The 27531-nt window shown below is 48.3% G+C and overlaps 1 protein-coding gene across 1 annotated transcript in view; it reads left to right on the plus strand.

Moving 5' to 3' along the window:
- TRANK1 (tetratricopeptide repeat and ankyrin repeat containing 1) overlaps nucleotides 1–22033 on the plus strand; it is a 95915-nt gene extending 73882 nt beyond the window's left edge. The window contains 7 exon segments of the mRNA XM_070360035.1: nucleotides 3473–3561; nucleotides 5601–5704; nucleotides 6782–6914; nucleotides 13109–13254; nucleotides 16176–19225; nucleotides 20482–20577; nucleotides 21599–22033. Coding sequence (XP_070216136.1) covers nucleotides 3473–3561; nucleotides 5601–5704; nucleotides 6782–6914; nucleotides 13109–13254; nucleotides 16176–19225; nucleotides 20482–20577; nucleotides 21599–21696 — 3716 coding nt within the window. The 3' untranslated portion in view covers nucleotides 21697–22033.
- The last annotated feature ends 5498 nt before the right edge of the window (nucleotides 22034–27531 follow it).

The following is a 27531-nucleotide window of genomic DNA, read 5'->3' on the forward strand; positions in this document are numbered from 1 at the left end:
GACTCTTATATAAAACCTCCAAGATAACAGTACATGCACCAGAGTGCTCATTACAGCCCCACTGGTAATTGTAAGAAACTAGATACAACTTAAGTGTCCTTGAAGGTGAAACTGTTCCGAGTGGTTCCTCTGGTGTTGGACTGGTGGGGGTGAGGTTGTTAACTAGATATGGACCTCTTTAACTTTCCACCATTATACCCTTCTGTGCTGTTTGCAGTGTTCGGGTTTTTAGACCAACATTATCATGTATTGTTTTCATAATTTACAAAAGCTAGCTAATTAAAAAATGGAATGAAGTTCTCCTGATGGGATAACTAGGAGAGAAATAATCAACTCTCATGAAGAAGAAAACTGTTCTCTTTCTTGGGGGGAGGCTGGCTCCTCCAAGCCAGGGTGAATTCCTCTAAAGATGGGAGGAAAGTCCCAGGCTCCACAACAAACCAGTAAGCCAGTTTTATGGAGACTGTTTCCCGTTCCAGCCAAAGGCTCAGTTGGGAACTGGGGTTAGACACTCTGTTTCTGGGACCTGACTGTGGTGCTGTAAAGGGAAAAGTCGAAGATTTGAGGGTAAGCTGCCTTCTCGTTAGAACTCTCCACCTGAACAGCCACAGGGATTAATTCAGCTCCCACTTTCTCTCCTTGGCCTCCACTTCCTCAACTATTACTAAAAGCAAAATGAGTGGGTTGGCCTACCATGGTGGTTTTTATTCTTTCCGGCAGCTCATATTCACTTTTATTCTCACAATCTGGTGCCCATTATAAGAGATCATCAAGATAGGCCATTTTTAAAATTCTTTTTATTTTATATTGGAGTAGAGGTGTTAAACCGTGTTATGTTTGTTTCAGCTGTACAGCAAAGTGATTCTGTTACACATGTGTCTATTCTTTTTCAACTTCTTTTTTCCATTTAGGTCATTGTGTAATAATACAGTTCCTTGTGATTTACAACAGGTCCTTACTGGTTATCTATTTCAAAGATAGCAATTTTTTTTTTTAATTTAAAAAATTCAAAATGAAAAAGGATTGCTATTTATCTCTTGGCTGCATGAAGAATACAAGAAATCCAGCCTTCATTGTGAGTTGTGAGCTGCACGTGGTAAAGTCTTTGAGGACATCTGTTTCCACCATGCGGGGAACTGGGGATGAGTGTGGTGACCTTGCAGTTGGGGGGCTTCTTCACTGCGCACCGGCAGAGGTCACTGGCCAGATGCAGAGATACTGCAGGGCTTTGCTGCGGGAATAAGGTGTCACCTGGGCACTCAGTACACGTGGTGTCACAGCTGGATGCTGCACAGTCAGCTTTGCACACGGCGCACGGCACCAGGGAGGGTCAGGCTGCAAGGTTAGCATGTGCTTGTGTACCTTCTGGACAAAGCGGACCTGTCTGCCTGGCTCCTTCAGTTGACAGCCATTGCCCTGGAAGTCTCAGATTTGGCTCCGGCGTTTGCCGGATAGTCAGCCTTTCATGTGTTTCATGAAGCTGTGGCTCGGAAGCCCCAGGGAGTGTCGATCCCTGGCTGACGATGCTCGGAGGTCCTCCAAAGGGGAGGGCCAGTGCAGTCACCACCAGCTGCTGAGGCTCATAGACGGAACCAACATGAGGTGGTTGCAGTCGTCTGTATCCACCAACAAGAATGTGTCAGACTGTGGGAATCCCTGGGTGGTCCGGTGGTTAGGACTCTGCGCTTTCACTGCTGAGGGTCCAGGTTCGGTCCCTGGTCAGGGAATTAAGATCCCACAAGGTACATGGCCAGGAAAAAGAAAAAAACAGTGTGTCAGATTGCTTCCTGTGATGAGGACAAAGTGCACATTTGGAAATCCTGTCACATCCCGTCACCTTATCCCTTGCTAAAGCCCAGCATGGGAGTTTGCCAAGAGCAATGTGGCTTTGGGTTTTCAAGGAGGAATTATAAATTACTGTCTGTCTTCTGATTCATGGCCATAGGAAAGGAAGGTAACACAGTTCAAAAAACAAAGAGTATTCTTTCTCACCCCCACCTCCTTCTCCCCAAACCCTCCATGACCTGGCTTGGTAAGCTAAACTCCATGTTACATGACCGCTAGACAGACAGCACAGGTGTTCATCTGTTCCAGCTGTCCCAACAAAGTACCGCAGGCTGGGCGGCTTACACAACAGAAATTATTGTCTCGGTTCTGGAGGCTAGAAGTCTAAGATCAATCAAGCTGCTAGTGGTTTGGCTTCTTCTGAGGCCTCTCTTCTTGGCTGTCTACTGTCTTTCCTCTGTGTCAGGTCCTGGTGTCTCTTTGTATGTGTTAATCTCTTTTCTTTCCTATTTTTTTGGCCACGCCACGTGGCATGCAGGATCTTAGTTCCCTGACCAGGGATCAGACCCGTGCCCACTGCAGTGGAAGCTGAAAGTCTTCAGCACTAGATTGCCAGGGAAGTTCCTATAAGGATGCCCTTCTTATGCTTAGTCACTTCTGTGATTTCCATGTCACACTTGAGTTTGTGACCCTGTGGACCGTAGCCCTTATTTTCTTGGGCTGCAGCTTGACTGCAGCCATGAAATTAAAAGATGCTTGCTCCTTGGAAGAAAAACTATGACCAACCTAGACAGCATATTCAAAAGCAGAGACATTACTTTGCTGACAAAGGTCCATCTAGTCCAAGCTATGGTTTTTCCAGTAGTCATGTATGGATGTGAGATTTGGACCATAAAGAAAGCCGAGAACTGAAGAATTGATGCTTTTGACATGTGGTGTTGGAGAAGACTCTTGAGAGTCCCTTGGACTGCAAGGAGATCAAACCAGGCAATACTAAAGGAAATCAGTCCTGAATATCCATGGGAAGGACTAATGCTGGAACTCCAATCCTTTGGCCACCTGATGCGAAGAACTGACTCATTGGAAAAGACCCTGATGCTGGGAAAGATTGAAGGCAGGAGGAGAAGGGGACGACAGAGGATGAGATTGTTGGATGGTATCACCGACTGGATGGACATGAGTTTGAGCAACTTCAGGAGTTGGTGATGGACAGGGAAACCTGGTGTGCTGCAGTCCATGGGGTTGCAAAGAGTCAGACATGACAAACTGACTGAACTGAGCTGATTGGACCGTAGCATGCCAGGCTCCTCTGTCCATGAGATTCTCCAGGCAAGAATACTGGAGTGGGTTGCCATGTGCTTCTCCAGGGGATCTTTCTGACCCAGGGATGGAACCTGTACCTCTTACGTCTCCTGCATTGCAGGCAGATTCTTTACCACTGTGCCACCTGGGAAGCCCGCCCTTTTTCTTTTAAGGATGCCCATCAGATTGGATCAGGGCCCGCCCACATGACCTTTTACCTTAACCACCTCTTTAAAGACTCTGTTTCTAAATATAGTCAAACTCCAAGTGACAAAGTTTAGGGCTTCAACGCTTGAAATTTGTCACGACAAAATCGAGCCCTTAACAACAGGTTTCAGTGAAGGAATCTGCAGAGAGGCACACCCACGTTTCTCTTTCCTTTTAGACCTTGATGATAGCATGTTTGTTAAGACCTCGACCCCTGGGGAGTGGATCGCACAAGGAGATTACTACGCTAAACACCAGTGCTGGAAGGTAAGTGGTGAGTCTGCGTGTCCCGGGGCCTCATCGGGCCTCACCAGCCGGTCTCTCATCACTGCATTTGTCACCAGGACAGGGGGATCACAGGTCATGTTTCTGGTGCTGCTCTCGCTTCTGTAACATCAAGTCACCTACCGTGCAGAAAGCTCCCTGTCCTCCTCTCCCCCTGTACAGTCAGGACAGCTTTTCATTTTGACCAAGTGCCAGCAGGTGATTATAGGAAGAGGGAGGGTCCCCGTCTCTGCCTGCTGAGGATTCCTTCTATCGGGAGGAACGGGGAACAGGCTGCACTCCCCAGGGGAGAAGCTGTAGAGCTGCTCCGTAAGGGGGATGGGAAGGGTGCAAGCCTGTGGCCACCCCTGCCGTCAGGCGTGAGGGAGGAGAAGGCAGGTTGCACTGTTGTGTGTTTGGCTGTGTCAGGATAGGATTTCCATAAACCTGCAGCTGTAGAAGTTGACTGAGCCCCCAACTGTATTCTCTGCCCATCCTTCTTGTAATTGGCAAGGAACATTAAGCACCTGGCTGTTGTTATAAAACCAAGATTTTTTTTTTTCAGATAGGGGATATGGAGGGACTGTGTGAGCAGTGGGTAGTGGGTATGAAATAGGAAAACTATATTCACTCTTTCCCTTCCTCCCTGCAGAACACGGCTGGTGTTATACATGTTGCCCATGGATTTCCAATAATTCTTTATCCCTTTGAAAATACCTTCTGAATGTTTGCCTCTAAAATCCTTCAAGGGGAGCGGCACAGATGAGACTGTTATAAAAAGCCTCCTGCTCACCTGAGTTTATTTTGGCTCTGCACAAGGGCTTTGGGACTCAGGAGGCATACTGATTTTGGCTGCATGTCAGCAAGTGTCCCAGAACCACTGTACAAATGGAAACCCCTTGCGATTCATTCACTGATCATATTCCTGTTGAGCAGTGAGCCCTGCATTGTGTTTGGGTCAGGGGGATGTGACGGTAGGCATGACAGATGTACAGAAGAGGGCACGGTGATGGCTGTCCCCCGTGTCATAGATGAATGACCAGCTGCCTTCGGAACCACCTGTCCTGCATGGAGAAGCCAGGGAAGGCTGCTTTGAGGGGAGCCTTGAGCTGGGACCTGTAGGATACATGAAGTTAACCGGGCAGAGGAGGGATGGAAGAGCATTTCGATCAGAGGGAAGAATGTGTGCAAAGGCCCTGTAGCAGAAAGGAGCATAGCATGGGTCAGGAATGAGAGCAGGCCCACAGGACTGGGGAGTCTGGGACAGACTGGGGGACAGTCTGGGGGAGGGTAGCAGGAGAGATGGTGTCCTCTCTAGGACATCAGTAAGTTCCACTTAATCCTTCCCTCACCCATCCTGAGACCTAATCTCTACATGCTGGGCAGAATGTGACCTTCTGCCTTGGAGGCACGGTGTCAGCAGCTTTCTGCCGGCGGGACACAGGCCAACTCCCCTGGGACAGAGATCTGCCACTTTCCGTTTGCTCCACCCAGGTCTGCATGTGACAAAGCTCTGGTCAGTCATTTTCTGGGATGTGTGTTGGGACACCAGCTCTGTCCCCATTTCTACCCCGGCTCCTCCCACCCTGCCCACTAGCCCTGGTTGTTACCAACTAGAGGGGACCTGTGTTGAACCCAGAAAAGCTGCTGGGTGATCTTGGGCCAGTTTGTTCATGTCCTTGACCTGAGGATGCTATCAAATAAAGTGAGAAGGATGAAACGTCTCCTGCGTGGCTGTTGAAGATTAGATGAGAGTGTTGTTATGGTCACCTGTAAAAACATGTCTGAAGTGCCTTTTCCATGGCTTCTGGGTGTTTCCAAAAAGAAGCTTTGAGTCTGAAGTGTTAACTGCGAACTCTGTTGGGCTTTATCCTCTGTGGCTGTTTTCTTCAACATGTCAGCATCTTCCTGCCCCTCCTCTTGAATTCGGCTGCATTGAGACCCAGGGCTTTGTGCCAACATGGAACAACTCACGCTTTAACTCTTATTCCTGTGTCCTCTCCATGACCTTACTGGGAATAGAAACCTTTGGTCTATTCCAGGTTGCTGCCAAATGTTACCAAAAGGGAGGGGCGCTTGAGAAGGAGAAGCTGGCTCTGGCCCACAACACTGCCCTGAACATGAAATCCAAGAAAGTCAGCCTCAAGTAAGAGTCCTGGGGGGACAGGGGGACTTCTCTGGCGGTCCAGTGGTTAAGACTCTGCCTTCCAATGCAGGTTGTACAGGTCTGATCCCACATGCCTTGAGGCCAAAAGCCAAAACATAAAACAGAAGCAATACTGTAACAAATTCAATAAAGACTTTAACAATGGTCCCTAGATGTTCATTAACAGGTGAATAGCTAAAGAAGCTGTGGTACATATATGCTGGATACTACTCAGCCATAAAAAGGAACGCATTTGAGTCAGTTCTAATGCGGTGGATGAAAAGTGAAAGTAGCTCAGTCATGTCCAACTCATTGCAACCCCATGGGTATACAGTTCATGGGATTCTCCAGGCCAGAATACTGGAGTGGGTAGCCTTTCCCTTCTCCAGGGAATCTTCCCAACCCAGAGATCGAACCCAGGTCTCCTGCCTTACAGGCAGATTCTTTGTTGGCCGAGCCATAAGGGAAGCCCAAGAATACTGGAGTGGGTAGCCTTTCTCCTGCACTGCAGGCAGATTTTTTTACCAACTGAGCTATGAGGGAAACCCTAATGAGGTGGATGAACCTAGAGTGAACAGAGTGAAGTAAGTCAGAAAGAGAAAAGAAACACCTATATACAGAATCTAGAAAGATGGTCCTGATGAACCTATTTGCAGGGCAGGAATAGACATGCAGACAAAGAGAACAGACTTATGGACAAGGGCAGGGGGAGGAAGGAGAGGGTGAGATGGAGAGAGCAGCATGGAAACATATACACCGCCATATGTAAAACAGATAGCCAATGGAAATTTTCTGTATGACTCAGGGAACTCAAACTGGGGATCTGTAACCCAAAGTGATGGGGAAAGGTAGGACATGGGAGAGAAGCGCAAGAGGGAGGAGACATATGCTCATCTATGGCTAATTCATGTTGATGAATTTACCAGTATTGTAAAGCAATTATCCTTCAATTAAAAATAAATAAATTTTTAAAACAAAGAGTCTCAGGGGTCATTTCAGGTTTGCTCTGATGGGAGCCGCCAGTTCAGTTTATTGGTGTCATAGCCCATGAAACTCTGTTTTGTTTCCCCCTCCCAGGGAAAAGCAGGTGGAGTATTTGGAGCTGGCTAAGACCTATTTGGAGTGCAAGGAGCCAAAGCTGTGCCTTAAGTGTCTGAGCTACGCCAAGGAGTTCCAACTGTGTGCCCAGCTCTGCGAGCGGCTGGGAAAGGTATGCCCGGCCTGCAGCTGCTCCTGGGAGAACTGGGCTCCACTGGGCAAGTGGAGGGGGGGCCCCAGCCTCCCTCCTTCTGTATCAGGGAGGGCTCCTGTCCTCCCAAGAGAGAGAGGTTGGCCGTGTTGATTCTGTGGGTGGCCCTTCTTTCTCCATTTGCTCAAAGATTAGATGGTTCCAAGGACTGCGTATGTGTGTTTGTGTGTCCATGTCTCTGCGAGCGTTTGTGACCTGTTATTAACCACAGGGAGGCCACATGTTCACATAAGGGAAAACGGGTTTCAAGGAGTCCTGCCTTCTCTTTCTCTGTGTTCAGTCTGGAGTCAGCCTGGGTGGACGGTCTGGCTCATACATGGTGGTTTCTCTGTGTCCCACAGCCCTTACTCTAGGTCTGCAGGGACCAGTCTGGCAGCTGCTAGCCACAAGTGGCTACCTAATGAAACATTTAAGTTAATTAAAGTGTAATAAAGTCAAAAATTCAGTTCTGAAGTCTCGCAAGCCACATCTCATTGCATGCTGTGATGGAACATGTCCGTCATTCTAGAAGCGCCAGTGGAGAGACCTGGAGGTCCAGGACACAGGACTGTCAGCATGGTCAGCCATGCACAGCACAGACTGCTGTTGTCTGCAATGAGATGAACTCCCAGGGCGAGAGTAGGCACTTAGAGATTTTTATGGCCATTTGGCATTGCTCTGACGTCCGAGTGGTGATGATTTTCTTAGAGATTCATCTGTCCTCCTTGTTATTGAGATATAATTGATGTATATCATTATATTGGTTTTAATTGTACAAATGTAACGATTCGAAACATGATCAACACAGTGATCATGGCCGTAAGTTTAGTGAATGTCCGTCACCACACATAGTGACAGTCTGGTTTTCTTACGACGAGAAAACCTAAGATCACCTTCATTTGTATGTGGGAGCTGAAAATAAACGAACAAATAGAACGAAACAGGAACAGAATCGCAGATGTGGAGAACAAACCAGGGGTTACCAGAGAGGAGCGGGAGAATAGGTGAAGAGGATTAAGAGGCACAGACTACCAGGTATAAAATAAGTAAGTTACAAGATATAATGTACAGCACAGGGAATATAGCCAATTCTTTATAGTAGCTCTGTATGGTATGTAATCTGTAAAAATATCAAATTCAGGTATTTACACCTGAAGCTAATATAATATTATGAATAAACTATATTACAATAAAAAAAATTTTTTTAAGATCTACTCTGTCATCAACTTTCAAATATACAGTACAATATTATTAACTAGTCAAATCCTGTACATGAAGCAGTTCATTTAAAATTAAGAAATTTTTTATTGATGTATAGCTGAAGTGCAGTAATATTAACAGTGCACAGTGTAGTGATTCACAATTTTTAAAGGTTATACTCTATAGTCATTATAAAGTACTAGCTCTATTCCCCATATTGTACAAAATATCCTGTGGCTTGTTTTATACCTAATACTTTATACCTCTTAACACTCTATTAACACTCTCTTCTCTCTTGCCCCTCCCTGCAGACTGGTAACCACTCTTTTGTTCACCAGATCCATAAGTCTTTTATGTTTTATTCACTGGTTTGTTGTATTTTTTAGATTTCCATGTAAGTGATATCATACAGTATTTTTCTGACTTTTTTTTCACTTACCATAATGTCCCCAAGTCCATCCATGTTTCTGCCAGTGGCAGAGTTTCTTTCTTTTTTGTGGTTGAACAGTATTCCATTGTGTGTATGGACCATATCTTTGTTCAGTCATCTGTGGATGGACACTTAGGTCGTTCCCATGTCTTGGCTACTGTGAATAATATGAAGCAGTTCATTTTACTGTACCTGTTGTGGCGGGTTGGACGTGCGGCCGTCTGGTCCTTACCACGGGTGCTGTGTTTCTGCCTGCATTGAGCATTATTGACCCTCCAGTAGGGAGCGGAGTGTCCGTGTCTGTATGTGAACTGCAGGAACTCCTGAACCAAGGCTTTGGGCGGGGTGGGGATGGTACCTACTGGGAAGTTTGAAGTGTGGCCCCCAGTCAGTGTCAGAAAAGGTAAGACCCTCCCCCCTCCCACGGCTGCCTGCCTCGCCCCATGTGTACTATGGGGTGTGACTCATTAGGATGTGGGAGAAGCGGGGTGGAACGGGGATTTCAGTGTGGGTAGGAAGTTTGGATAGTAAGATTTCAGAGCTAGATGGTTTCCAAACTCTCCATCTTCGTCTCCCAGCCTCCAGCCTCCAAGGCACCAGCCCCTGGGGCCCTAAGCGGTGGCAGCTGCAAGGGAAAGACCTGAACCGGCCGCTTTTCCCTGTTTGCCTGGTAGCGCCCGTGCTGGCTGAGCCAGAGACCCCGTCCTTGTCTGCTCATCTTGCCTCCCCGAGGCTAACGAGCTCCGCCTCTGAAAATGAGATGGGGTCCAGGAGGGCAGATGTCCAGCCTGTGTCCCTTTCTACGACCCCAGTCCCTTCAAGATGTGGAGGCCACCCTGGTCCTGGAAGCACACCTGCCAGCCTTCCTCACGTCCCCAGGGTTGACCACTGGGGCCACCTCCTCCTGCCTTCTCTCCCTAGCACATTCCAGCATCTCTGAGCCCCATCCGGGGAAGAGTCTGGTCCCTTTCTTTGCACAAGCCCCTCCCCGGAAGGATGTTTGTTCAACCCTCAGCCAGCATCAGACCTCTTGTGGTCATCCAGCAAACTAGCCAGCACAATACAAATGGACCACCTTTTGCAAAATCCCTAGGCCAAACGGCCTCTCTGTTCCCTGCCCCCAAACGTGCTGATCCTGGAGAGAGGGTGTGTGAGGAGGGCCATGGGAGCAGAAGGTTTCCTTTTAGGGATTCCTTTGCCTTGCCTGCTTGCTGCATCTCTAAAGAGCAACGCGGTTTCCCTGGCAACTGCTCAGGGCCCTTGCTCTGGGTGGTGGAGCCCAGAGACCCACTTGGGGGCCTGCTTAAAACAGTCAGCCCTCCTCTCTCTCGATCCAGTTGGGTGCACGCTTGCACCTAAGGGGGCCTGTGTTCACCGCAGGGGTTTCCTTCTGAGTAGTCAGCCTTGTTGAGGAGAGGAAAAAGGTGGCTAGAGGTTATGAATATGGAGATTATGAAGATGGGTCTGGGAGTTCCCTGGTCTGTGAGATCTCTGGATGTAGCAAAAATGCACACCTGAATCTTGTTCATATTTTGGCATTTTGTGTCACTTCTCTTGTTAAATAAAACCCAGTGAGGTTTATTAGAGGGCCTAGCATATTGCATTTTTTGGTCCCATTTTGATTCTGTTTTCTCTTTGGAACTCAAATGCAGCCAGTCAAGTTAGGAAATGAAATATTCAACAAATAAGTAGACCCCCTGTTCCCACCCAGTACTGTGGGTGCTTGGCGACCAGCAGGCAGCAGAGCAGGGGCGTCTGCCTTTGTTGTTTCCCTTTCTGGCGTGGGAGGGAGATGACAGCCAGTAGTGCAGAAGATGTCTGCAGGGATGAGGGCTGGCAGAGGGGACAGAGGATGTCAAGTGTTGGTTGGTTTTTTTTTTTAAATGTGGACTGCTTTTAAAATCTTTATTGAATTTGTTACAACATCATTTCTGTTTTATGTTTGGGTTTTTTGGCTTCGAGGCATGTGGGGTCTTAGCTCCCCAACCAGGGATAGAACCCGCCCTCCCCCCACCGCTTGCATTGGAAGGCAAAGTCTTAACCATTGGACCCCCAGAGAAGTCTCATGGTGTTGCTGTTTGAGATGGAGGCAGGGTCAGGGAGCTGACTTTTGCACAGAGATCACGATAGCTGGAGGGCGTCGCAGACAAAAGCCCCCAAGGTGGGAGAGTGTGATCAAGTTTGAAAAACAGCAAGGAAGCCAGTTTGACCAGAGCAGAGGGAGTGGGGTCAAAATGGTAAAATGAGCCAGAGACGATGGCTAGAATGAATCAGGTAGGATCCCGTGGTTCATGGTGTGCTGAGTCGCGTCCGGTAACTGTAGCCCTTGAGGCTTCTCTGTGCATGGAATTTCCGAGGCAAGGATACTGGAGTGGGTTGCCACTTCCTACACCAGGGGGACCTCTCCAACCCAGGGAGCTGCGTCTCTTTCGTGTCCTGCATTGGCATCACATGGGAATCCCCAGTCCATGATATGAATGCTTGCTAAGTCACTTCAGTCGTGTCAGTCGTGTCTGACTCCATGCGACCCTATGGACTGTAGCCCACCAGGCTCCTCTGTCCATGGGATCCTCCAGGCAAGAATACTGGAGTAGATTGCAGGTCCATGATAGGGGCTGGATTTGTTCGGGCATGAGGGGAGCCAGTGAAAGTACTGATTGGAGGAATGATGTGAAACAACTTATTGGAATAAGAGAGCTCAGTAGGCAGTGAGAGTAGAAACAGAAAGACCAGTTAGGAGGGTCGAGTAGTGGCTTAGGCTCAGATGTTGCGGCTTCTATTGCCCTCCCGGTGGTGCAGGTGCTAAGAGCTCCTGTCCAGTCCAAGAAATGTTGGGAGAGCCAAGTCAGTGGGATTCAAGGTTCCCCCACTGCAAATTGCCAGTTCACGACCTTTGTCTAGTTTTCCTGAACGTCTTTTTCTTATATTTGCAGGAATCCATCTTATGTTCTAGACCTGCCTACTCTTGTATAGTAACCAGCGGCCACATGTGGCAATTTGTATTAAAATTAACTAAGTGAAACTTAAAAATCCAGCCCCTTGTTTGCACTGTCCACACATTCCCGTGCCCACTGTTCACATGTATGTGTGTGCTTAGTCGCTCAGTCGTGTCTGACTCTTTGCAACCCCATGGACTGTAGCCTCCTCTGTCTGTGGAATTCTCCAGGCAAGAATACTGGCGTGAGTAACCTTCTCCAGGGGATCTTCCCAACCCAGGAATCGAACCCAGGTCTCCCCCATTGCAGGCGGATTCTTTACCGTCTGAGCCACCAGGGAAGCCTCCACATGTGTCTAGTGGATACAGAATTGGACAGATAGATGGATAAACCGATATAGAACATTTCCACCTTCACAAAAGGCTCCCTGTGACAGTGCTGGTCTAGATATAATGCTTCCATTCTCTCTGTTAACTGCGTTTCACACGCCCTCAGCTGAACAGTTTAGATGTACAGTTGACCCTTAAACAGTGTCGGTGTTGCTCTGACCCTCCACACAGCTGAAAATCCATGTGTGGTTTATACTTGTCCCTCTGTATCTGAGGTTCCTCTGTGTCCTCAGTTCCACAGCAGGAATTCAACCAACTGCAGACCATGTAGGACTGTAGTATTTATTACTGAAAAAAAGAATCTGTGTATAAGTCGACCCATGTAGGTCAAATCTGTATTGTCAACTGTAATCAGATCCATCAATATCTCCCCCGAAGTTTGTGTGGTTTGAGTTTTGTTGAAGACTTTCTTGACCTCAAAGTCAGAGATATTCTCATACATTCTCCTCCAATGTAGCTTTCCTGGTGGCTGAGACAGTTAAGAATCTGACTGCAATGCAGGAGACTTGGGTTCGATCCCTGGGTCAGGAAGATCCCCTGGAGGAGGAACCAGCAACCCACTCCAGTATTCTTGCCTAGAGAATTCCATGGACAGAGAGCCTGGAGGGCTACAGTCTATGGGATAATAAAGAGTTAGATAGGACTTAAATGGCAACCCACTCCAGTGTTCTTGCCTGGAGAATCCCAGGGACGGGGGAGCCTGGTGGGCTGCCGTCTATGGGGTCTCACAGAGTCGGACACGACTGAAGTGACTTAGTAGTAGTAGTATCGACTGAGACACACACACACACACACACACACACACACACTCCTTCAATAGCTTTCTCACTTAGACCTTTAACCACCTGGGGCTTCTATTTGTGTATGGTGTGAGGTTGGTATTTCACTTTATTTTTCTTCATGAAAAGAATTAGTTTTCCTAAATTACCTAGGTTTTAGTGTTTTTCACTGGATTCTAACAGATTCCAGACTTACAAACATCCTCTTTATTATTCATGGTTTTGGTTTACTTTTTTTTTTTTTTCCTTTTTTTTTTTTCTAATTTTATTTTATTTTTAAACTTTACATAATTGTATTAGTTTTGCCAAATATCAAAATGAATCCGCCACAGGTATACATGTGTTCCCCATCCTGAACCCTCCTCCCTCCTCCCTCCCCTGGTTTACTTTTAAGATGAAAAATTGTTATAAATACACTGAATAAAATTTTACTCTGTCCTAGGTAAGAGATGCCGCCTATTTCTATAAGCGAAGTCAGTGTTACAAAGATGCTTCCCGATGCTTTGAGCAGATTCAGGAATTTGATCTAGCCCTCAAAATGTACTGCCAAGAGGAGCTGTTTGAAGAAGCTGCCATGGCAGTAGAAAAGTAGGTGGTTTTATTCTCCTCCTTCCTTTCCCCATCCCCAAGCCCTGCCTTTCCGTTGCTCCTTGGGGAGGTGTTATCTTGCTCTTCTTTTTGTTTTTATCCCTGACCATGAGGTTTATGGGATCTTACTTCCCCGACCAGGGATCAAACCTGTGCCCCCTGTAGTGGAAGCACCAAGTCGTATCCACTGGTCCACCAGGGAAGCCCCTATCTTGCTCTTCTGAAGTGGCTTGACCAGTCACCCTCCTTACACTTGAGTGGTGGCCTGGTGCTGAGTCAAGAGTTCCTTGAACACAGTGTCATGAGGAGAAGGGGCAGAAGAAGATGAAGGATGTATTATTGCAAGTATGTATATCACATGCCCAGCAATTTCCTGGTTGATGGTTCTGACCTCTCCACCTTTACCAGCTGAGTTGACAGTTTCACTGACGTGGACAGATAGAGGTCAGAGCACGAGTGGGCAGTCAGGGTTGTGGGCACTGATACATGTGTATATAATATGTATGCCCACATGCCCGTAGTTGTATGACACACAAGTTTCATACATGACCTAGAGGAGCCTCCTTGAGCCTTCAGCCTAACTGATGTTCCAAAGATGAAGTGGAAACAGATGGGGTTAACAGCTGATAAGGACTCTAGAAACATCAGACCTCCTGATGCCTCCTGGTAGGAGGTCTTCCAGGTGGAAGGAGACAGCTAGAATTGCAGAGGCTGCTGTTCTGCATTTCTGCTCAGCAGCTCCTGGAAAAGTAAGCTGTGGCTTAGTTCTGTATTTTCTTTGCTTTCTGCTAAATTATACATGTGACAAAATGAACAGGATTGACCAGGTGTTCAAGCTTTATATTTTTAAGTTAGCATCTATTAAAGTATATCATATAGTTTTTAAAAGCGCATAATTTTCACAAGATAACACACTTGTATAAAGAAAAGAAAGAAAGTGAAGTCACTCAGTCATGTCCGACTCTTTGCAACCCCACGGACTGTAGCCTACCAAACTCCTCCATCTATGGGATTTTCCAGGCAAGAGTACTAGAGTGGTTTGCTGTTTCCTTCTCCAGGGGATCTTCCCAACCCAGGGATCGAACCCGGGTCTCCTGTGTTGTAGGCAGACGCTTTACGGTCTGAGCCACCAGGGAAGCCCACACTTGTATAACCAGCACCTGGATAAAGAAATTGAGTTTTATGTTGAGAAATGGAACAGTAACTGTCTAGTGTCACAGTAAACGAGCATATTTCTTTATCCAGGTCTTTGGTGCTATTATGCATAAGATACACACAGTATGTATATATTAGTCAGCTCAGGCTGCCATAATGAAATGCCATAGATTGGGTAGCTTAAAGAACAGAAATTTATTTTCTCATAGTTTTGGAGGCGAGAAGTTCACCATCAGGGCTCCAGTCAATTGGGCTACTGGTGAAGCTCTCTTCCTTCCCTATCTGCTGTCAGTTCTTATAAGGAAGATCAGGACTCCACCCTTATAACCTCAAATAACCCTAATTACTCCCTTAAAGGCCTCATCTCCAAATACAGTCACACTAGGGGTTAGGATTTCAACATATGAATTGTAGGGGTCACAAACCACCAGTCTGTAGCAGGATGCCAGCTGTGGCATTGATTGTGTACCCAGTTGTCAGGGTGCTATGTAATTGACCAGGACAGTTCCCTTGTGATGCCATATGATGAAAGCAATTGAGAGGGTTTTGGGGTTTTTTTTGTACTTTCAATTATTTTAATCTGTTCTCACTTTGTCAGGATAGCATTGAATGTTTCCCCAGAAACATTTTTTGGGGTCTCTCATTATTTTGTTTATCAGCTTTCCTGAGATATTCAACCAACTCTTTATTGATATGTTGAGTTGAGATCTAAGTGTCGTCAGTACTAATTGGAGCCTAGCACTTGATTTGTCTGAGAGTCTTTTGAATGCTCTACATACTGGATGTAGAATTCAATTGCTAGCTGGCCTGACTTAACATGTAATTAGAACATTTTAGATTTGAAAACCAAATACCTGGTTAGTTCCTTAAACGTGCTATAAATGCCCTCTATTCTATCAGCCAAAGCTTATGAGAGGAGCTCATCCTCAGTCATACCCGTTCAGAGAGGTCCTGTTATAAGAGGGGATCTGATGTTTGTAAGATGACCCCAGGGCAGCAGGAGGTTCCTGGGCATCTCTGGTTGTGAGGAAATATGTTTTGTCCCCTGCAAGAGTTCAAAAGTAGGCATGTTTCACTGGATTGGCCCAGTGCCTTAAAAATTGGTATGTGGGATATACTCACTTGGATCAACAGTGTCAAAGGGAACTTGACTTCAAGGCTTCATTCATCTCACACTAAATCAATCACATGCATTCTTGGTAAAAAGAGAAAAGCCGCAAGTTGGATAATAAGAGGAAGACTGATGTAATGGCTGGTGTGTCTGCAGCCCCCATCGCCACACTTTCTCCTTTATCAGGTATCAGCCTCCATAGGCTATATACCCAAAATGATTAGCAAGCTCTTATGCAAATTTAAGGGATTTTTTTCCCCCAAGAATAATTTTGACTATGTATACTTTATGCCCTACAGGTTGACTTCTAACGTAAATGTCACTTGCCTAGGATGCAACTCCATTGTATTCTTTTTTGCAAATTTTTTTTAATATTTATTCTTTTTTGGTTTTGTTTGGGTTTGTTTCTTTTTTCTTTTTGTGAAACTCCACTATATTTCATTAATTAAACATACTAGTGCTGGGTTCCTTTGGGGAATAAAGAATTAATTTTATAGCATAAAATGAAGTCTTGATAAACCTGCTGGCTAACTTCAGGTCCAGTTTGGCAGGTCCTGTCTACAAGTGCCATTTTATACAAGTTGCTCTGTTCTGCACTTTATACATTTTATATGGGGTGATGCCCAGTTGACATCAGTGTTGTCTGTCTTTGCAGGTATGAAGAAATGCTAAGAGCCAAGGCCCTTCCTGTCTCCAAGCTCACCTATTCTGCCAGCCAGTTTTACTTGGAAGCTGCAGCCAAGTACCTGAGCATGAATAAAACGAAGGAGATGATGGCTGTGCTCTCGAAGCTTGATATTGAAGACCAGCTGGTGTTCCTCACATCTCGGAAGCGGCTGACGGAGGCCGCCGACCTGCTCGACAGGGAAGGTCGGAGGGAAGAGGCTGCGCTGCTGATGCAGCAGCACGGCTGCCTCTTGGAGGCTGCCAGGCTCACTGCCGACAAGGACTTCCAGGCCTCGTGTCTGCTAGCGGCCGCCCGTCTCAACGTGGCCAGGGATTCCGACGTTGACCTTACCAAGGCCATCCTCAGAGAAGCCCTGGACCTCTGCCATCAGACCAACCAGGTGTCTGGCATCGCCCAGGCCCACTTCCTGCAGGGGGTGATCATGAGAGATTTCCTGAAGCTCAAGGATGCTTTCCTGAAGTTTGACACCCTCAACCACTCGGCAGGGGCAGTGGAGGCGCTCTACGAAGCCACCAGCCACTGTGAGGTCCAGCCTGAGGATGTCCTAGCTCTGGCTCCGGGGGGTCTCGGGGTCCTCCTCGATCTGGTCAGGGCCCTCAGAAGGGTGACCACCAACGCTGAGAAGGAGATGGTCAAGTCTTGCTTCGAGTTTTTTGGGATCTCGCAGGTGGATGCCAAGTACTGTCAGATAGCTCAGAACGACCCCGGACCCATATTACGCATCATTTCTGACCTGGATTTGAACTTGAAAGAGAAGAAAACAAAAGACCATTTCTTGATAATGATGGATCAGGTGAAATTAGCCCTAAACAAACACCTTCTGAGCAGGCTATGTCAGATCACAGAGAGCCTGCTTGCAAAGACCTACCCGGGTGTCTGCATGAAGTTTCTCGTGGGCTTAAAATGCGAGGATGGACGCTGTGAAGACTTCCACAGGCCTTTGCGGCGTCACGAGGCCAAGTGTTTGGTCCAGTCAAAAATACACCTGGTGGCCATCAAGGGGTTACTGTTGGAAGCCAAAAGAGTATTCTCTAAAGTCTTAGCTGAAGGACTTGAGGAGATTGATTACATTTTGTCTCTGGACAAGCACGACCTTTGCAAATCTTTGCTGAATGTCGTCTTCCCTAAGCATTTCCACCAGCGAGTGTTGTCAGAAAACCCCATGGCGTGCAAAGAAGTCCTCAAGCCACATTACAAATCCTTCCGATCCTACAGGTCTGCCCTGAAAGAATACATCCACGTCCTGTTTCAAAACGAACGGGCCCGAAGCCGCCGGGAGTCCACGGACCTGTGGCTGAGCGCCATGCAGGCTTTTCTTCTCTCTTCCAGCTACCCCGATGAGCTCGACAAGCTGCTGTACCAGGAGGAAGACCAGTACAACCGGGAACTCAAAGCCCTGCAGTCTGAACAAGAGAAAAGGGGCAGGGACAGAGGCAGCAGGATGAAAGGAATAGAAGGGAAATTCGGCATGCTGGCGCCCAACAAGGATGACGAGAGTGCGGAGAAGCCCCACCTGTGCTTCATCCGACTGCTGCAGGACTCCATCCACCAGTTCTATGTGTGTAGGAACCCAGAAGACTACAAGAGGCGCTTTTTCCGTTTCATGAATGTCCTGGTCAAGAGGTGCAAAGAGCCACTGATCCCCAGCATCGGGAACACGGTGGCCCTGCTGGAGTTGCAGTTCATCCACTGCGGGGTGGTCCTGGCCCGCCTCTCCAAGAATGCCGTCTTGTGCCTCCCGAAGAGCTACATCGCGCTCTTGCATTACTGGGAGTTCCTGTTTAGCAAGAAGGACCAGGAGCCCGGGGATGTGTTCGCCATCATTCAGGAGTACAGACCCAAGGACCTGACCAGGGCCATTCAGGAGTTCCGGTTCCACCTGTCTTACCTTGTCAAGGTGCTCTGCGGCTGCGAGAACGCCAACTTCAACGTCCTGCTGGACGCTTTCAGCGACATCGACTACGTGGTTTCCGGGGAGGCCGAGCGGACCCTGGTGCTGTGCTTGGTGATGCTGGTGAACACCAAGGGTGTGCTGCAGCCATCCTGCAAGCCTCTCCTGTCCAGCCAGTTCCAGGAGCTCGAAGCCAGGCTGCAGCTGCTGAGCATGGAATGCCCGGGCCGGGTCCCCGAGCGCCTGCTCAGAGTGGTGAAGCAAGTGCAGCTGGCAGTCAACGTGAAGTCCGTGGCGGAGGCGCTGCAGGACCTGCTCTTTGAGCGGGATGAAGAGTTCCTGATGGACTGCCACTGGCAGTGGGACAGTGGGCACGCCAAAGGGACCTCTGTGCGGGGTCTCTACCATGAGGAGGTCAGGCTGAACCGCCTGTTCTCCATGGATCCTGTGGGCTACTTGGCTGAACCCGAATACGAGGTCGGCCAGGACGAGCCGGAGGAGCTGGCCTTGGAGGGGGACCACCTCCTAGACACTGTCCTCTCGCAGAAGCTGCGGAGGGCTTCCATCCGCCAGAAGATGCGGAGGGTATGCCTGGTGGTGTCTTTGTGCATCAGATGGAGGAGAGGAAGGGCGGGAGGCCAGGCCGAGCACTTCAGGGAGGAGGGCAGGGAGCCCGCGGCTGGGAATTTCAAAAAGGCTGACGTGGACCGGACCCAGTGCGACCTGTGCGGGGTCAAGTTCGCCCGCAGGCCCGAGAACTATTTCACCCCAGATCAGGCATTTGAGGGTGCGGCTCCCGAGGCTGTAGCCCTTTCTGGGACGGAGCTGGAAGATGAGCAAGGTTGGGAGAGGAGCAGTGAGTCCTACGAGCAGCACATCCTCCTGGAAAGCCACCAGAGTCAGCAAGTGGCTTACCAGAGGTACTTGGAGTTTTTCCGCGAGAAGGTAGACCCGGCTATGGAGGAAGGCAAGCTGGTGGTGCAGGACATGGAGCAGAGCGCTTGGGGCCGCAAACACCTGGGCTCCAAAGAGCACAGCCACATACTACAGAGGAAGGTCCAAGAGAACATCAAGAAGGTCTCCGACTCGGTGGAGGACCTCTACAGGCGGAAGGCCTGGGCTGATGGTAAGGGTCCTCGAAAGGCGGGCCCAGATGGTGGCGGAACCCGGGCTTTGAGGACTTGTGTCCAAGTCGAGCCCCTTTGTAGTGAGGTCTGACCTGGGGATGCTGGAATCTTGGCAGCAGCAGAGACACAAGTGAGGACCATGTGTTCTCCAGTCCCAGCAAAGCCCCGTTCTTTGGATCCCCCCTCCCCCAGTTAACCAGTGTGTCATAATCTTAGGGCAGGGTGGTTTCCCCTGGTATGACAGATAAGAAAAGGGTTTGCTAACCAATTCTATGGAGAAGATAGAAGGAGAATGCTTCCAGTCTTGAGAAAATTCTTTAAACCTTCCTTGGCTCATTCATTCAGGGATTTCTTGAGCACCTGCTATGGGCTGAACCCGATCTAGTGGCTCAGATGGTAAAGAATCTGCCTGCAATGCAGGAGACCTGGGTTTGATCCCTGGGTGGGGAATATCCCCTAGAGAAGGGAATACCTACCCACTCCAGTATTCTTGCCTGGAGAATTCCATGGACAGAGGAGTCTGGTGGGCTGCAGTCCATAGTGTCGCAAAGAGTCGGAAACGACTGAGCAACTAACACTTTGACTTGACTAAGATCTAGCCTGCATACCTGGTCCTTCCCTTTTAGGAGGGTCCTCACACCATACCCAGTGTGAGCCTCTAAAAAGAATTCTTACATGATCTGTGAATCAGATTTCCTCTGACATCCTTATTAGCTACATCTTAGCAACACTGAGTAGAAATTATGTATGTTGTTGTTTAGTCACTAAGTTATGTCTGACTCTTTTTTACAACGCCATGGACTGTGGCCTGCAGGCTCCTCTGTCCATGGGGTTTCCCAGGCAAGGATACTGGAGTGGGTCCTCATTCCCTTCTCCAGGGGATCTTCCCGACACAGGGATCAAACCGCATCTCCTGCATTGGAAGGTGGATTCTTTACCACTGAGCCATGAGGGAAGAGGGAAGTTATGTATAAAATTAGTGAAATTGTGTATGTTTAAATCATTCTAGAATTCAGACAGTCCAGTTGAAGGTAAGAACAGTTTGCAAAGCTTCCTCGAAAGGCTTGCTATTGGCAGTCTCTCCAGACAGGAACATGTAGTTTCTGCTCCTGGGAGCAGACAGCGGCCTTTCACTGCCCTTCTCAGAGGAAGCGGAGACAAGGGCCTGGGAGGTGGGGGCTTTGACGCTAGCACTGAGTGTCCTAATCCCTACAGCTGCCCCTTCACTCAAAGCCCTGGTTCTTTGGTTCTCTAGCGGAGGAGGTCATGGCTCGGCTGGTCAACATCCTGATCCCGTCCGTCAGGGATGCACAGGAGTGGCTGAGGAAAACAGAGCTGCACCAGGAGGAAGGTGAGGAATCCTTCATCCCAGGGTGATGCTCTGGGTCTCGTGGCCCTTGGTTCTGCTGACTCCCCGGTCAGTCTGCAGTGGGGCCGCCTGTGTTGTGAGCAGTGGTCACTCACTGTCTAGGAACACCGCCCCAGCGACTCTGATCAGTAGCAGCAGAGAGACTGGGCTCCCCCATCTGACTGTGAGGACTGTTACTCGGCTTATTGCTTTTCCAAAAATCTTTGCCACTCATGAGCTGCTACCAGTGATGCTCTATTACTACTCGTACTCTGTACAGTGACTCCCAGGATGGGCGGAGTGTATCCCTTGATAAATGTTTGCCTGTGCAAGCCCTTCATGTGATTCCATGAGTGTATTTATATATTGAATGTCTGGAATGTATTAGCACTGTTGTGGGCTTGGGGATATTAAACAACTTTGTGAACTAAACGAACAAAATCTTTGGGGAACCTTGGCATACGTCTTCCTTCAGAGAATTTAAAGCTGGTATAGAGTGAGCCGGGGTTTCTTCCTGACAGAATCTTCTTGCCGAATTCTGTATGGTCTGGAGCGCCTCCCCCTCTTGGCAGTATCTTCCTTCTTCGGCCTCTAGTATTTCACTTGTCCCAGATTGCCCGTCAGTGAGTCCTCGTGACCCAGATGCTACTGGAAAACCCAAACCCTGGAGCTGGGGAAAACTGGGAAGGACTTGACACAAAGGTCTCTGCCGATAATCTTTAGATTTTAGTCTCTGATGACACTGATTTTTTGTGGTTGCTTCAAACAGAAGAACATAACTGGGATACCACCTCAAGGTGCGGTTGAATTTGGTTTTTGTTGGACTTATTTTTCATTTAAAGGGCCTCTAAAAGAAGGGCAGAGCAGCTAGTCTGTAAAAGAACGTTCTGGAGAAGGATGTTTACTCTGGCTCTGGCTTTTTTTTCCTTTTTTTCAACATTAGGTGTTACTAGGATGTTATCATATATTACAGTAGAATGAAAAAAATCACCATTCTGCTTTTTTTTTTCTGCTTTTTAAATAGGTGTCGTTCAAGAAGATGTTTATGAAAATGAAGTGGAAGATTTTGGTGAGCTCCGTCCCAGAAGGCGTCCTCGGAAATGTGCAAAGAAGAAGCACTAACATCCACATGGCTGCTGCTTCTTAAACCTTCAGAATGTTCCTTCCTGACTTAGAATCCCAAGTGCTGGGGCAGAAGAGGAAAAGAATATATATTAGCCTCGAAAGCGGGATGAGGGGGTCTGACATCACTTTTGCTTTTCATCCTTATCGTTTCTCTCTCTGTGGTGGCTTAGGGTACACTGCTTCCTCAGAGAAGGGGCCTCTTAAGTGCTTTTCCAAGTTCAAGTCCAGCAGGACTGGTTCTCCCTAAAACAAGCTCAGATGACCAGAGTCATAGCCTTGGGACCCACCTTGGGACCCACCCCCTGCCCCCCGAGGCCCCCAGGTTCTCTGGCTCTTCATCAGCATGACCCCAGTCAGGGGCAGGTACACCCCTCACCTCAGTGTTACCGCTGCCCTGGCCTGAGAACCATGCCTTCCCCAGGTCTGCTTATCTCCATTCACACTGCCAGCCACCCCCGACCCCAGGCTGCACTGTGGTCGTCTCCAAGCCCACCTGTGACAGTTCCTTCTGTTATATACTTTAGCCTTTTCTCTCCGTGGAAACTTTTCTGCCTGCCTTGCCCCCATTTGTTGAGGTCATTCTCAGCCGCCTGTGCAAGTGGCGATTAGACTACCTCAGAATGTAGTCAAGAATTCCCCATCTCCTTGGGGAGCAGCCAGCCTCAGGACCAGCTCCCTAGAAGGAGAGGCTGGGGGATGTTGCCGCGGTGGGTTCCCGGCCTGTCTCTCCAGGGTTGTCTCTACCCTGTCTTGGCTGGTGCAGACATTCCAAACAGTGTTTTGTGTGTAGCCCTGTCTGTCTAGTTTCCTTGGGTCTCTGTGGCAAGTCGCCCTGGCTGACCTTGACATTCCGATGAGTTTCCCCACACTGAGCTCCCCACTGGGGCAAATTCATAGGGATTTGGCCGTGAGTCACTGCCCCATGGCTTGCAGGTCCGGGAAGAGGAGGGGACCGTGGGCCTGTTTGCAGGAGGCCACTGCTGCCCACTGAGCCATTGGTCTGTCCCTTTCTGGAAGCCCACCTGCCTCTCTCATGATCACTGCCCTCCCTGCCCCCAGTCCTGAGCCCACCCTGGTGCCAAAGGTCAGGCTCACGTTAGTCAGTCGCTGTTTCCTTATCCCCCCTGAACCTGCCTTCTTCCCTCTCCCTGTGCCGCTGCCGCTCTGGCTGCTCTTTGTTTTCTCTTCATTGTCTTTCTGAAATAACTCTGTTTCCTTGAAATGTAAGGTTTTTAATTTTTATTAGGTTATGATTCTACTTTTTATTCCAGGTGTTTTTATAAACTTCATTTGCCAGAAGAAAAAGAAAAAAAAAATCTTGCTGTATGATCACATTTTTATAAAGTTAAATCATTTCTCTTACATACATCTGTCCACTTGTTTATTTCTCATCTCTTTACTTAGAGACTCAAGGGGTAAATCTTAAAACTTGGTACATCTTAGGTGGGGGAGGGTTGGGTCAGCTGGTGGCTACTGATGCAGACAGAAGCTTGCTGTGTTTTCTGAAACTGAGAAATCCAGGGGCCCAAAGACCCACAGCTGGTTGCACCATCTCTTGAGGGCCTGCCTGTGTAAATTCTTTCCCTTTGGGTGTTTCCACACAGGCAGGGTTCTGAATAGGTAACAAGAACATTGCCCTGGGAGACAGGAGAGCCAGCCTTGAATCCTGGTCCTGTCCAAGGAGCCATTTAGTCTGGGACTAGTCAGACACAGTCCACACGCCCCTAGGGCTGGAATGCGACCTCCTAGAGACTAGGGATCTGGTATGGCAGGTTTTGGGCCCAGTATTTAATAACAACGTAACCTTGTGTTAGGAGAAGGCAATGGCACCCCACTCCAGTACTCTTGCCTGGAAGATTCCATGGATGGAGGAGCCTGGTGGGTTACAGTCCATGGGGTTGCGAAGAGTCGGACACGAATGACACGACTTAGCAGCAGCAGCAGCAGCAACCTTGTGTCAGTAGCTTCCCAGGTGGCGCCATGGTAAAGAATCCACCTGCCAATGCAGTTCAATCCCTGGGTCGGGAAGATCCCTGGAGGAGGAAATGGCAACCCACTCCAGTATTCCTGTTGGGACATCCCATAGACAGAGGAGCCTGGTGGGCTACAGTCCATGGGGCTGCAGAGTCAGACACGACTGACCATGCACGCTGCATTGTGCCGTGTGTACTGGTCATTTCTTGTCATGCATCTGCCTCCTTTGGGGTCTGTGCAGGACGGGAATCTGGCATTCACGGGTTCTCCAGGCATGACACCAGCTTCATCTCGGTGCCTAACCTCCTCCTCTCTCTCTCCCACACACACATACACACGCCCTATCTCCAGCTGACTCAGAGTCTGAGATCCCTTCAACATGTTCCCAGATTGATTCTATGTGATTGTCAGAAATCTGCACTCCTGGATGGTCCTTAAGTTCCTGACTCAAAGGACAGGTAACCCCTCTCCCTCACCCCTTAAGTCTCTTTCTTCGGCACTGAGACTGTCTTTACCCGATTGAGCCTGTCCCTCTAAACATGCTTTAGAGATTGTGCCTGTAGAGTGCAAGGCAGGTGGGGGCCACCAGGAGCCATCCCCCATCCAGCAGCCCCCACAACACCATAGAGGTTTAGAGTTGAACTTGACAGACCCGCATACCTTACAATGGCAGAGACAGCAGGCCTGCCAATGACTACGGAGCTGAGCCACACTCCCACTTGCCACCCAGAAAAATGTGTCTCCTCACTCACTAAGAGGGAGGGAAAGCCATCAGCAAGGTACCAGGCGTTCTTTAGGTGGGTTGTTGTTGAGAAACCTGCCTCCCAGTTCTGCAGGATCCTACCCTACTCAGAGCCTGTGTTCTCTGCTTAAAACACAGCATCTCACCCTCCTCAGTGGGGATGTGACCTGAGTGCCTGATAGAGTCCTTTGGGGTGATGGGCTGCTCAGAAAGGAGTACTGTCACCACAGGATCTTGGAAGCAAGCCCTAAGTTTGAAATTTGGCTACTTATTCTGGCCGTGGGCATTCAGACACGTTATTTAAAATCTGAGCCCGTGCAGGCATTTATAATATGGAAATAATGATACAAGCTTGGAGCTTGGGTGTAACTGCATTATCTTCCCTCCTACCCTGCCTCCCTTCCCTTGAGGGACCAAGAAGGCAAAAAGATGCCAGGCATCTATTTCCAGGGCAGGGAGAGGTGGTCACGGAGGATGATGAGCGCCAGGGACAGAGCTGGGTCAGCTTTGTGTGGCCTGGATGGAAGTGGAGATATTTTTCTATGAGGGCTTTGTTCCCTGGGGCCCAACCTTTTTAGAGACTGAGGCTATTTTTAGCCCACGTTTTTGTGATTCTGCAGGACAGCTGTTTCAGGCAAGTATGTAGGCCACTCTGTGATATTTGGAGTCATCATTTTAAGGTTAGGGAGTGGGTTGGGGGAAGACAACGAGAATAACTCCTGAGTTTCCAGATGCATCGTTGGGAGATTTACCCCTACCCTGCAGAATGCTGCAGCCCGCATTTTCTTTGTGGCTACTCTGGAGCTTCTGGAGGGACCAAGCTGATAAACATCCTTTTCTGCGGGGTAGGGGAGGCCTTGCCACTTGGCATGGGAGATCTTAGTTCCTGGACCAGGGATGGAACCTGCGCCCCCTGCAGTGGAAGTGTGGAGCCCTAACCACTGGACCATCAGTGAAGTCTCCAGATGAACACTTGTTACACTTAAAGTTGAGAGTGTTTGTCCTCTTCCAATTTTTTTTTTTTTTTTTTTTTGCCATTCTGCTTGCCAAAACCAAATCACGGTGGAGAAAAGTTTGGTGACACTCCTGCCAATGAGGCTGTGGAAGGTGGGCTTACCCACAGCCGTGGGAACAAAACCAGGACAGCCTTCCTGGAGGGCACGCTGACAGTATTAAGTTTAAAAAAGGACTCACCTTTGGACTCAGCATTTCTACTTTTTGTTTCTTAATTGTCATCATTTTTAATTGTAAAATACACACAACATGCAATTCACCATCTTTATTACTTTTCAGTGTTAAAACACATTCACACTATTGTGCAACCATCTCCAGAACTTTCTTACCTTGCAAAACTGAAACTGTACCTATTGCACAACTCCCCATTTCCCCTCCGCCCAGCCCTTGGAACCCCCCATTCCACTCTGCATCTTTGATTTTGACCACTCTAGGGACCTCGATTAAGTGGACTCCTGCGGCTTTTTTCCTTCTGCGACTGGCTTATTTCACTCAGCATAAGGTTCTCAAGGTTCACCCATGTAGCATACTGCAGAACTTCGTTCCCTTTTAAGGCGGAAGAATATTTCATTGTATGCATATTATCTGCGTTTCTACTTTCGGGGCTTTCCATTAGAGAAGCATTCCTGTGAAAAAGAAAGTGAAGTCACTCAATCGTGTCCGACTCTTTGCGACCCCATGGACTGTAGCCTATCAGGCTCCTTAGTCCATGGAATTTTCCAGGCAAGAATACTTGAGTGGGCTGCCATTTCCTTTTGCAGAGGATCTTCCCAACCCAGGGATTGAACCCGGGTCTCCGGAGTTGCAGGAAGTCTAGAAACATTCCTAGAAGTACCCAAATAAATGTCCACTTCCAGAGTCTCCAGGAAAGTGCAGAGTTGGAGACAACTCAAATTTCAGATGGATACCTTGAATATAGGTCAGGTTTTAGAAAGATGTAAATACGCTGGCACGGAAATGCAGACATCAATCGTTCCCTGAAAACTCATGCTGAAGAGGAGGCTCTATGGTTCAATCCACATTAGTAAAAACAAACAAAAATAAAATTTAATTCCAAGTTGCTGCTGGTGGTAATCTTGAGTACTCTGTAAGACTTGGGATTTTAAAAATAGTTTGGAGTCTATGTGTGGTCACAAAGAACAGTAAAGATATTTTTGGAGATGAAAACAGGAACAGGAGGGCACACACTTGTTGCTCAAAGAGGTGGTCAGAGAGGAGCATGCTCAGTCCACTCATGTGCTTACAAAGTGATATTAAGAGGTGATGATAGGGATCTCCCTGGCGTTCCAGTGGTTAAGACCTCACCTTCCAGTGCAGGGGGTGTGGGTTCCATCCCTGGTGGAGGAGCTAAGATCCCACATGTCTTGGGGCCAAAACATAAAACGGAAGCAACATTGTAAGAAATTCAATGAAGGTTTTTAAAAAATGGTTCATGTCAAAAAATCTAAAAAAAAAAAAAGAGGCTATGATAATCCGGTAGGAAAGGATCCTCTTGGAGACACCCCTTGAGGTCCCATAGGTCTAGCTCTGTCCTGGGCTGTTTATCCAGCTAACCCCCATCCAACTGGTGTGCATCTCCAGCCAGAGGGCACTTCAGCTTCTAAGGTCATCCATCAGTTACACCTTGAACTTTATCACCTGATCCTGCTACGGCCTCTTAGTAATCTTGGCGCAGGTATACTTCCCGAGAGCATCCTTACCCTTGAGTCTCCCAACCGATGACATCTTCCTGCTACCTTCCCTGGCTTCTTTCCTGAGCTTCGAAGATGCGCTCATCTAGCTATGAAGCTTGAAAAGTGAAAGTGAAAGTCGCTCAGTCGTGTCCGACTCTTTGCGACCCCAAGGACTATGCAGTACATGGAATTTTCCAGGCCAGAATACTGGAGTGGATAGCCTTTCCCTTCTCCAGGGGATCTTCCCAACCCAAGGGTCGAACCCAGGTCTCCCTCATTGCAGTGGATTCTTTACTAACTGAGCCACAAGGGAAGCCCCACTGGAGCTTGACAGGATGCAAACAACCACTGTAACAGCTGTTGTGCAGTGAGTACCTCCCTGCTGTTCATATAGGCGAGTGAGTACCCACAGCGACCCCGTGAGGCAGG

The sequence above is a fragment of the Bos mutus genome, chromosome 22 (assembly GCF_027580195.1).
Source record: "Bos mutus isolate GX-2022 chromosome 22, NWIPB_WYAK_1.1, whole genome shotgun sequence".
In the NCBI taxonomy this organism is placed as follows: Eukaryota; Metazoa; Chordata; class Mammalia; order Artiodactyla; family Bovidae; genus Bos; species Bos mutus.